Below are 12,055 nucleotides of genomic sequence, written 5' to 3' on the forward strand. Positions count from 1 at the left end.
ACCCTGATGATGGGAAAGATTGTAGGCAGGAGGAGAAGGGGACAACAGAGGATGAGATGGTTGGATGGCGTCACTGACTCAATGGACATGAGTTTGAGCAAGCTCTGGGAATTGGTGATGGACAGGGAGGCCTGGCGTCCTGCAGTCCATGGGGTTGCAAGAGTCAGATGGGACTGAGCAACTCAGCTGACCTTGAAAATTCTTAGCATTGCCCTTCTTTGGGATTGGAATGAAAACACGTTTTCTAGTCCTGTGGCCACTGCTGAGTTTTCTAAATTTGCTGTCAGGAGTGTAGCACTTTAATAGCATCACCTTTTAGGATTTGAAACCGCTCAGATGGAATTCCTTCACCTCCACTAGCTTTGTTCATAGTGATGCTTCCTAAGTCCCTCTTGACTTCACACCCCAGGATGTCTGGCTCTAGGTGAGTGATCACACCATCGTGGTTATCTGGGTCATTAAGACCTTTTCTGTACAGTTCTTCTGTGTATTCTTGCCGTCTCGTCTTAATCTCTTCAGCTTCTGTTAGGCCCGTACTGCTTCTGTCCCTCGTTGTGTCCATCCTTGCATGAAATGTTCTCTTGATATATCCAGTTTTTTTGAAGAGCTCTCTAGTCTTTCCCATTCTGTTGTTTTCTGCTATTTCTTTGCATCGTTCGGTTAAGAAGGCCTTCCTATCTCCCCTTGCTCTTCTCTGGAACTCTGCTTTCAGTTCGGTGTATCTTTCCCTTTCTCCCTTGCCCTTCACTTCTCTTCTTTCATCAGCTATTTGTAAAGCACTTTAGAAGCCCTGAATTCAGTTCCGTTTGGAACTGTGGTTCCTTTGCGGACCACCTGCCTTCTCCTTGGTGGAAGGAGTGCTGCCTGGAGGAGCGAGATTACCGCAGGGCAGCCATGTGCGTCCTCTGCACGGTGTGCGGTTTAGCTGTCTCAGTTGTTTGATCTGGTCGGATATTTTCCAGCAGGAGGACAAGTCTGGTACTAGTTGCTTTTTATAGGAGATGGATATTTAAGTTTTGTGGGGTTTTTTTTCACTGCCATGCTCTCATAAACAGTGAAAGAAATAACAATAGCAATAATAGTGCTCCATTTTTCTTTCAGTGGCTCCTGGACCTAGAAGCGTTAGTTCTCCGTGTTTGTAGCCCTTGTGCTGGGTGCATTGCCAAAGGCAAATTCTTTGAGATGCCAAAATTCTCTTAAAGTGATTTTGAGGCAGACATTTCTCCTACTTCGTTCACTGAAGAGTGAAATCCCAGGTTGCTGTTTATTTTAAACTTCCAATATACACAAAATCTGTGGAAGTCTTATACATTTCAAACTCTTGCTTTGATTAGATAGTTGGGTTTAATCCTCTTCTTTATAAATTGGTCTTGTGATTCAGATATTCATTAACAAAATAATTGCTGAGGATGCATTTCCATTCATATTTTGATTATTAGCCTATGGAATAATTCCCTATATAGATTCATAATGCTTAACTTCTTTTAATTCATCCATATCAGTAGCCTGTCTGCTTTCTTTAGATACCTTGCAATATAGCATGTTATTTAAAACTGTTTTTTGGAAACATTCAGGCAAGATTTTCTCTGTCTTTTCAATACAACTTTGAACATGTTTGCAGAAAAATTAAAATGCAATAGTGTTCATTTTTAATATAACATATGTTGATTTGCCACCATTTTGTAACTTTTGAAAGTTTGTCTTTAAGGCCAAATTCAGCCCTCTAAATGGGAAAATTAGGCTCATTTCTGACCCTAGTTTGATGGAATTTAGTGTAATCATTTACTTCATTCACAGCTTTGGCTTTGCGTGACGTTAGACTAATTAAAAAAAAAAATAGAAATGACCTTCAAAGATGAGGATTTTTCCAGTGTGAGTACTCCATATTTTCCAAAGGGAATTCCAAAAGCAGAGTTTTTACAGCAATAATTCTATTATTAGGTTGAGTATGTAAGTTCCCAAGGCTGCTGCTTTGAAGGGAACAATATTCGTTCAGATATTTATATTCTGGTACATTTGCTTCCATTCTAATTGTATGTCATGTGCTCATATCTGTCCATTTCCTTGAGCTTATCCGACCTCTACAAGATTTGTTTTAAGCTATAGTAAGCTAAGAATGATCACATTGGATAACTGTGGTATCAGTTGTCAATGAATTGCTTCATTTATTTAACAAATGTTTTTGAGTTCCTGAATTGATCTTGGGAATACAGCAATGAACCAACCCTCACAGAGTTTACAGCCTACCTTTAATCTTCTTAATCTGGTTTAATGGAAAATAGCATGCATCTTTTTTTTCTTTAACCTACATTTTGAACTTTTACACATTTCAAAAGCCCTTTGTGATTACTGGATGTGCAAGAATGTACTTTGTGAAAGGGGAAAGAGATTCAGAAGATTAAGGAGTTGTTTATAGTTTGATGAAGGCACTTTTATTAAATAAAAAAGAAAGATTTTAATTCTTATGAACATCTGAGATAGAAATACAGAATATTGAGGTAATAGATAAACAATCGTTTGTTGCTATTGTGTTATGCTCAGTCTTGTCCAACTCTTTGCGGCCCAATGTACTATAGCCCATCGTGCTCCTCTAGTCACAGAACAAGGTCATTCATTACAAGGGAAGTAACATCAGTATTGGAAAGGTCATTTTGGAGGTGGTGGGTTTTATAGGAAAACATTTCAGACCAGAGATGCTTTCCTTTTTCAGAAGAATCAATGAGATGGGAATAGGCAAATTGTATTACAGAAGAGGAGAGTTGTCACTTTTTCTGGAGTTTAAGTGAGACTGTCTACATTGGTTACTCTTTTGAATTTTCTTTATTTCTTAACATTTCTTTGCATCTGTATTTATTCATGAACACTAGCTTCCTTAAAAAACTTTAAATTTATCTTTGTCAAAGATTATATGTACTTATATGATTTGATACGTTTTACAATGATAAAATTTAACATTCAGAGGAACAAGGTAAGTCAAAGGTTAGATTTCTCTAATCCTATAAATCAGAAAAATGACATCATTGAACAAGTCAGTCACTAAATTGAATTTCATCTTCCTTACTAGGATCCTCGATTCAATGCAGAAGTTGACCAAATTACAGGCTACAAGACACAAAGTATTCTTTGTATGCCAATTAAGAATCATAGGGAAGAGGTAAGCCAGTTTTCCATTTTATAAAAGGTCATTTGGAAGCATTTTTCGTTTTGAAAATTTTTTTTTTTACTTTTCATACTTCTGAAATAATGCTGTAGTGCAGTTAACTGGAAAGTGCTTAAATGTTCTGCTTGATGTTTTTTTATTTAGACTTCAGTAATAGAATTGTATCCTGATTATTTACTTTTACTTAGAAATACATTTTAGACATGTAATTTTTTTTACCTCTGTTTCCTGAAGATCTCACTCTATCCTAAGATATATAATTGTGGTTGTGATTATAATCAATTTATTTCATATTATATTTTGAACACTTGAATAATGCATGTTTCATAAATGGTTATCCAATCTCAGTGGTCATCAACTGATTTTATTTTTTATTCAAAATGAGGATTTGAAAAAAATGGATATTATTGTAGCTAACTCCAGGCAAAATTTATTGTGAAATTATAACAAGCAGATGAAAATAGGTTGGTTTATATTTCATCTAATTAGAAGGTTTGGATTCTGTAAATACTGAATTCTCTCTTCATTTTACATTTATTTGAAAAAAATAATTAATAAATGATTGTTTAAACCGAATGCTTCACTTGAGTGTTTTCAGCCCTGCGTGCACATTACAAACAACGGTGGAACTTCTAAAAAGTTACAAATTAAATCAGAATCTCTAAGGCTGGGTGTAGACACCGATACATTTGTAAAGCTCCTCAAATAATTCTAAAGTGTAGCCAGGGTTGAAAATCATCTCTCTAAGTGAAAACAAATAGATCGAAAGAGCTCCTATTTGTGGTTCTTAACCTTGGCTGCAAGTAGAATCACCTGTGGAACATTTAGAAATTCTAAAACCACAGTTGTTGTTGTTCAGTCACTAAGTCCTATCGGACTCCTGCAACCCCACAGACTATAGCCCGCCAGGCTTCTTTGTCTGCAGATTTTCCAGGCAAGAATACTGGAGTGGGTCCTTCCTGACCCAAGGGTGGAACCTGCATCTCCTCTCCTGCATTGGCAGGTGGATGGATACTTTACCACTGAGCCACCTGGGAAGCCCATCCAGTCTTTTACCAAGTTCCACAGATTCTTTTTCTATTAGTGTTTCCCATTTCCATTTCTTTCTTTCGATTTCATTCCTGGTACCTGTACTGTACCATGATTCAGATCTTGAAGTAATGTCTGAACTTTTAAAATATTCTCCTAAGGAGTTTCTGTACTTTAAGTCAGCTTCCCTTTGATCCCCACTACGTATGCTAAAGCACAGCCTTCTAACTCCATGCTTCCAAAACAGGACTGTGCACATGGGATCTTGAAATGCAGGTTCTGAGTTCAGTAGTCTAGGTGAGCCCTGAGGGAGTCTCCCACAAGCCTGAGGTGATGCAGGTGCACCCGGCCTGCAGTCACAGGTGAACAGGTCCCGAGTCAGTAATTTCTCAGTCTTCTAAATACCTTCTCAGTGCCTTAGAGTTGCTGCATGGTTTCCTAAGGTAGTTGCAGCCATGATTACTAAAAATACCTGCAGCTAAAACATATATATGAGATTAAATAATTAATTGGCTAATTAATTATGAATGAATAAATGAAATTGAAAAGACCTTACATGGACCAATGGTGTTCTTTAATTGGATTGCCAGATAAAGGAAATACAAAGCATATCTTATGCAATATTGGGGGACATAGTTATACTAAAAAACTATTTGTTATTCATCTAAAATTAAATTTGAGTGGACATCCTATGTTTTATCTGGCTGCCCTAGTTATAAACCAGGATGTAGTTGTGTGCACTTAAGAAGGTGATGTTCAGCTTTTAGCTTATAAGTTGTTTTAAAACCATGGCCTGAGAAACAACTTTGTACTGGTCGAGAGACTTAGCCCATATCACGCTCTGGTTAAACATCTCTTTCTAAGTTTCATGAACACTGAGGATTGAGGGAATCCATGAGAATATGCAACAACATCACCAGGGTGAAGAGACTGCCTTTCTGCAAGAGAGCATCCTCTGGGTACACACGTTTCTGTCTCGGTAACTGCCAGTGAGGAAAGTGAAAGTGAAGTCGGGCAGTCGTGTCCGACTCTTTGCGACCTCATTGACTGTAGCCTACCAGGCTCCTCCGTCCATGGGATTTTCCAGGCAAGAGTACTGGAGTGGGGTGCTTAAACTAAAACAACAGTAACAAAAACCCCTGCTGTACTGAGGTACAAGTTAGGTAATCAAATTCACTCATTTTAAGTGTATAGTTTGATGAGGTTTTTTTTTTTTTAATGTTTTCCCATTTTTATTGTATCAATTTTTTTTTCTTTTTTAACTTTACAATATTGTGTTGGTTTTGCCATACATCAACATGAATCTGCCATGGAATACACGTGTTCCCCATCCTGAACCCCCCCTCCCTCCTCATACCATCCCTCTGGGTCATCCCAGTGCACCAGCCCCAAGCATCCTGTATCCTGCATCGAACCTGGACTGGCGATTCGTTTCTTATATGATATTATACATGTTTCAATGCCATTCTCCCAAATCATCCCACCCTCTCCCTCTCCCACAGAGTCCAAAAGACTGTTGTATACATCTGTGTCTCTTTTGCTGTCTCGCATACAGGGTTATCGTTAAGAGATGCATGTACAGTCCTGTGACTACCACTATCATCAAGATACAAAGTATCTGGGACTTCCATGGTGGTCCAGTGCCTAAGCCTGGGCTCCCAGTGCAGGGCCTAGGATTCGATCCTTGGTCAGGGAACTAGATCCCACGTGCTACAGCTAAAGATCCCAGTGCAGCCAAATAAATAACAACACTAATAAAATTTTGAAAAGATGCAAAGCATTTCTGTCCCCTCAGATATTTCGCTGCACCCCCGTAGTTGATCTTCTCCTCCCTCAACCCCCAGCTGCCAACAGTCCCTGAACTGCTTTCTGTCACTGATATCTTGCCTTTTCTACAATGTCACATGCATCATATAAGTGGAGTCACATAGTATGTAGTCCTGTGTGTCTGCCTTCTTTCACTCTGTGTCATGCGTGTGATTCATCCATGTTCTTGCGTGTGTAAGTAGTATGTTCCTTTTTTATTGCTGAGTGGTTATTCCGTGGTGTGGATGTGCCACGGTTTGATTATCTATTCATCCGTTGGTAGACTTTTGAGTTGTTTTTGTCTGTTAGGAGAAGCCACGCAGTTGATGTTTGCATACTGGTCTTTTTGTGGACATATTTTCGCCTGTCTTGGGTAAATATATATGAGGGGCATTTCCAGGTCGTGTGTTGGGTGTTGAATTCTATAAGAAATTTCCAAAGTCCTTTCCAAAGTGACTGTGCCGTACGCTTTTTTAACCGCTGATGTGTATGAGAGTTCTAGTTGCTTCACATCCCTAGGCAACACATGTCGGTGTCAACTTTTAAAAGTTTTAGCACTTAAATTTGGTTACGTGAATAAATAACCTCGCTCACAGTCACGGGCCATCTGCTCGCTTACAGACCTGAGTAAAGTGAGTTCAGCCGCAGGTCCCCAGACTGTGACTTTCCAGAGCTCCCCCTAAGATTTCTGCTGCATTGTTCAGCATTCTCAGCATTGCCTGCCTCCAGGCCTCTTCTTCCTCCCCTGCTGTCTCTGTTTGACCCTGCGATGATTTGATGAGAAGACTGAGCTCTTCACTGGTTTTCACAAAAGCGTATTCACACAGAACATTTCATGAGATAAAGAATTTTCAGTGACTTCACTGGCGTCTTAGTAACTTTACTGATGGGAAGGTTTCCAAACACAGCTTTTTAAACATCTTGCGGACCCTCCCCATTCTTTGTCCTCTCCTCCCACGCTCACACTGCTGGGTTTGAAATTATTTCCTGTGAGAATTATTTCTTCAGAAAAAAAGGAATGAAGAGAAACAGAAAAACAGTCATACTCTCAGCTTGGTTGTGGTATAAAAAGTCATTTAGCTGACCAAGAACAATAAGAAGATGAATTGTATGGATTCCAAAATTATCTTTAGATTTATAGATACATAAACAAACTGGGAGTAATGTTTGCTGTTGTGTACATGCAATAGAAAAGTGCTCTTTCTCCCACGAAGCTTTTTAAATCACAATGGGCGAGCCCCAGGAGGGCTTTGAGGAGTAGTTGTTAACGCTTGCTCTGAGCTCCCCATCTTCAACACTTACTTGATGAGAAACCAGGATGGAATTGGTTAATCCCTTGGCTCTTCAGTTTCCTCATCTGCTGAATGAGGGTTGTAAAAGGACGTACCTCACAGGGTTGTTGTAAAGATTAAATGTGTTTGTTCATGCACAGGGCTTGACATAGTTCGTGGCACACGAGAAGTGATCCATAAATGTCAACTGTCATTTGTTAAAAGGAGACATGGAACTTTCATGAGAAAAAAAGGATGGAGAGGTCATCAGTCACATAATAACCAGCCAGCTGGGATCAAATGACAGCCAGCACAGTCCCTGACTGGTCTAACAAACTGGTCTAACAAAACCCTCTAACAAACCTTAAGCTTCAAAGAAAGATACTTTTCATTGTTTTTGCTCATAAATGAGGCAAAGTAAATTTGGTTTCTTCTCTTTGTGTTAGTGCAGTTGTATCATGTAAGTGGACACTGACTCCAACCAATTACCAAGGAACCGCAGATGAAATGTGATTATTGATTGTTTAGTAAATGCCTTGGCACCTTTTAGTGACCCCAGTTTCTTAAGGTACCAGCTCTGGAGAGCTGATTGAAAGGAGCAGTTGAATACTGAATACTAGGGTCTGAACTACAACATAGTCCAGAATATTCAGGAAGATTTTTAAGATTCAGTAAAATATGTAATCACTTCATCTGCCTCTCTTCTTGTGAAATCTTCCAACTAATTAAACATTTTCAGGAGTTCTTTTCATTAGTGTTACAATTGTAAGTGTAATAGTGCAATGCCTTTTTGGAAGTCAAGATCATAGATATTCCTAAAACTTCTGTGATATAATTTTTTTAAGTCATAGAGGATAAATGTTTACAACCTTCCCTTCTCTGTATACTCCCTTCTAAGACAGTGGGGTTAATGGGCAAAGAGTGGTGGTGGTAGGGAGTGGACTGGAAACGCTAGAAGAAGCTAAAATAATTTATTTGGGAAAGGTCACAGAACTATTGGCTAGAGGAAATGAATGAGGACAAAAAGTAAAGGGGTCAAGGGAGAGAAAAGAGCCAGTCTAGGCTGTATAATAAAATAGTTTGAGGAACAACGTGGGTAGAACTTGGGAAATAACTCCTTATCCTGTGGAAACTGTTTGGAGGACTTGATGCATGTTAATTCTTTTAAATCTTTGTCACAACCAGAGGAGGTGGTCATTAATTTATTCCCACTTACAGAAGATGAAACTGAGATACGGGACGTTTAGGGAACTTGGCCAAAGTCACATAACTAAAACTTGGCGAATCTGAAATTGAAACCTAGGCAAGAGGGTTTTTTAAAATTCCACTGTGGACGATGACTGCACTCTCTTTCTTCCGCTTCATTGTTTTCTTGAGCTGCTGCAGTAAATGTTTAGATTACTTTTGATTTGGGGGTGGGAAGTTCCCTGATGTGATATGTGACCACATAGAAGCCAGGCTTGAAGGTGGAGACAAGGAGAACTGGCTATATTCTGGTGGCTCTTCAAAGTTGTGTTCAAACCACTCTGCCGACAGGCCTTTTTTAAATTGGAAAAAAGAAGAAAGAAGAAAGGGAGCAGGTAGGGGTGGGGAAGAAGAGGGGTCAGAGTCTGCCCTTTATAATGTATTTGGAGTGATACATCCAGTAAACATGAAGAAATGTTTTGCAGGGATATGAGCTGCAGGAGCATGGTTCATGTGAATCTGGGCGCGTGTGCTCTGTGACGTGCGCAGGAAGCATCATGAAAACATTTGCAGTAAGTCTGTGAATTTTTAGAGCTGCGGTTAAATTTCTTTTAGGCTCACCACTGGATTTTTCAGACCTGGGCACTTAGATCCATTTTTTTTATTTTTGTCACACGCATTAGTTATTACTATAACTAGATGGTTCTTTTATGTTTAGTAAAGAAGCGTAGGGAAACTCAGGAGGAGGAAATGGCAACCCACTGCAGTATTCTTGCCTGGTGAGTCCTGTGGACGGGGGAGCCTGGTGGGCTGCCGTCTGTGGGGTCACACAGAGTTGGGCATGACTGAAGCGACTTAGCAGCAGCAGCAGCAGGGAAACTATACCTCAGCTGATCTATTCCTGAAATACTACCCTCTCTTGAAGTATTGCTTGTTATGGCATGTGGAGATGAGTGCTTTGTTTTTCAGTGGCTGCATCAGTGAGGTAGAAGCCAGAACATCGTGAAATAATGCAAGTTCTTGAAAACGTTCCTATTGACCTGAGGTGGAGATTATATCCAATAATGTCAGGTTAGGCTGACACCTGTTTTCTCTTGGTTGAATGTCGACTCTGGTTATTAAGTAGAAATCTAATTTGGAATCAGAGCTTTTATTCTCCTCTGTTTTTATCATCTTGAGTTTATCTTATCGTACTTGATGACATAATTCTTCAGTGCAAATGTAACAGCCATAAGGAAATATTTATGATAAGGTTGTTTTTTTTTTTTTTTTGCAGTGTGATAAAGGAGCATTTTTAGCTATCTATCTAACTGTTTATATCTTCTTTTAAAAGAAACCTGAAAAACTTCAAAACATATCAGCTAATTTTATGATATAAATATTTTGATGAGTCAGAGAGATTTGTTGCATGCCGAAAATCATAAAGTAAAGCATTAACGGAACCAAGTGTGTAAATCTGAGTGCAGTATACAAAAGCAAATGTTTTCCAAAACTAGGCTACATGACTTTATCTGCTCATTAAAAACTTTTTTCAGTTCAGTTCAGTTGCTCAGTCGTGTCCGACTCTTTGCAACCCCATGGACTGCAGCACACCAAGCCTCCCTGTCCATCACCAACTCCCAGAGTTTACTCAAACTCATGTCCGTTGAGTCAGTGATACCATCTAACCATCTCATCTTCTGTCGTCCCCTTATCCTCCCGCCTTCAATCTTTCCCAGCATCAGGCTCTTTTCAAATGAGTCAGATCTTTGCATCAGGTGGCCAAAGTATTGAAGTTTCAGCTTCAACATCAGTCCTTCCAATGAATATTCAGGACTGATTTCCTTGAGGATGGACTGGTTGGATCTCCTTGCAGTCCAAGGGACTCTCAAGAGTCTTCTCCAACACCACAGTTCAAAAGCATCAATTCTTTGGTGCTCAGCTTTCTTTATAGTCCAACTCTCACATCCATACATGACTACTGGAAAAACCATAGCTTTGACTAGATGGACCTTTGTTGGTAAAGTAATTTCTCTGCTTTTTAATATGCTGTCTAGGTTGGTCATAACTTTCCTTCCCGGAAGTAATTGTCTTTTAATTTCATGGCTGCAGTTACCATCTGCAGTGATTTTGGAGCCCAAAAAACAAAGTTTGCCACTGTTTCCCCATCTGTTTGCCATGAAGTGATGGGGCCAGTCATCCCCTCCTAAATGATCTTATCTTAAAAGTAATTGTTGAATCATTGTAATATGTAAAGCACTGGTCTAGGCAATGAGGTTTTTTTTTTTTTTTTTAAATGAAGCAAGGAAGATACTTTTAACAAATTTTTTTTCCGTTTCATTGAGAAGATTTTGTATCAGAAATTAAATATCAATACAAGGTAATAGGACAGTGTTAAATATGTTCGGTATTCAGTGCGTAAGTTTGAAAGTCTGGATTTTGAGAGCCGGAGAAATCACAGAGGAAGGATGAAAGCTGTGGTTTCATCCAGCAGATCCCTGCTGTATTTATCCCACAGCCTTGAGAGAGGAAGCTGGGAGACGGTGGAGGCAGGCGAAATACTTGCCTATGACATCCTGCTTGCACTACCAACTGAGCTTTTCTTAAACTGGACATGTAAGCTTGGAAAAATAAATGTTAGAGCCTTATACATAATCCTACAATTCCAAATCAGCCTAGATGAAAACATAGCTACACAAATAAGGAGAGTTTAATTGTAGACGGGCAGTGGATGTAGATCTATTTTAGTCCTGAAGAATTGGCTAGTTATATATATATTTTTTAATTTATAAAATGTCCATTACATTTACTCCCCTGTGATATTTTCTCATAGCTTTGTTTTAGAAACAAAACAAAAATACTCTGAAAAGTTTCCGATGGTTCCAGACTTGATATCTTGATGTTGATGGTCTTTTCCTTTTTCCACATTGCCCTTTAAATAATAAACAAGTGTATTTTACAAAGAAGATGGTAATGATTTTCCTCAGGAAAAAACATTTCTTAAGAGTATCAGAGGAACAATATAGTACTAATAGGTTAGATTCCTGAGGCCACACTGCTGATCCAGGAGAAGAGTAAATAAACCCTTGAGACTGAATATTACGTTAATGGTAGGCTATGTTTACCCAAATTTTATTGTGGATGCTCAGAAAATTTGGTTCAGAGTTAATGCTGTGTTTTATTCAATATGAGGTTTATCTTCATTGTACTTTTAGAATAATCATTCTCGAACTTCATTTTAAGTTTGATAGAGCATTTATAAGTTTAATTTTGAGATGTTTTATATAGATCCTGAAGTATGACTAGTAGAGATCTGGAACCAGTTGCAGATATGCATAATTTCTTTGTATAACATCTGACCCAGAGCCACATAATTACACCTTGGGATGGATTTTTATTATTAAATAATTTTCATGCATTATTAATTTTTATGCATTCTTAAAGAGTTTAGATAGTTGTCAGTGACATGGCTGCTATCAGTGGATATATATATGAACATCTGTATCCATCTAAAAGCTAAGATGACATAGGTAAAATGCTTTATAAACTATGTATTTTATATTCTTATTAAATCCACATCAAAAAGTTCCTGCTTATTTCTCTTCTACCACAGAGTGGAAATTAA

At 38.6% G+C, this 12,055-nt stretch overlaps 1 protein-coding gene across 3 annotated transcripts in view; it reads left to right on the forward strand.

Annotated features, from left to right (window-relative positions):
- PDE5A (phosphodiesterase 5A) overlaps positions 1 to 12,055 on the forward strand; it is a 148,555-nt gene that overhangs the window by 33,064 nt on the left and 103,436 nt on the right. For all 3 annotated transcript variants that reach the window (NM_174417.2, XM_024993001.2, XM_024993002.2), the window contains 1 exon segment: positions 3,065 to 3,154. In NM_174417.2, coding sequence (NP_776842.1) covers positions 3,065 to 3,154 — 90 coding nt within the window.

Source organism: Bos taurus, chromosome 6 (assembly GCF_002263795.3).
Source record: "Bos taurus isolate L1 Dominette 01449 registration number 42190680 breed Hereford chromosome 6, ARS-UCD2.0, whole genome shotgun sequence".
NCBI classification, from domain to species: Eukaryota; Metazoa; Chordata; class Mammalia; order Artiodactyla; family Bovidae; genus Bos; species Bos taurus.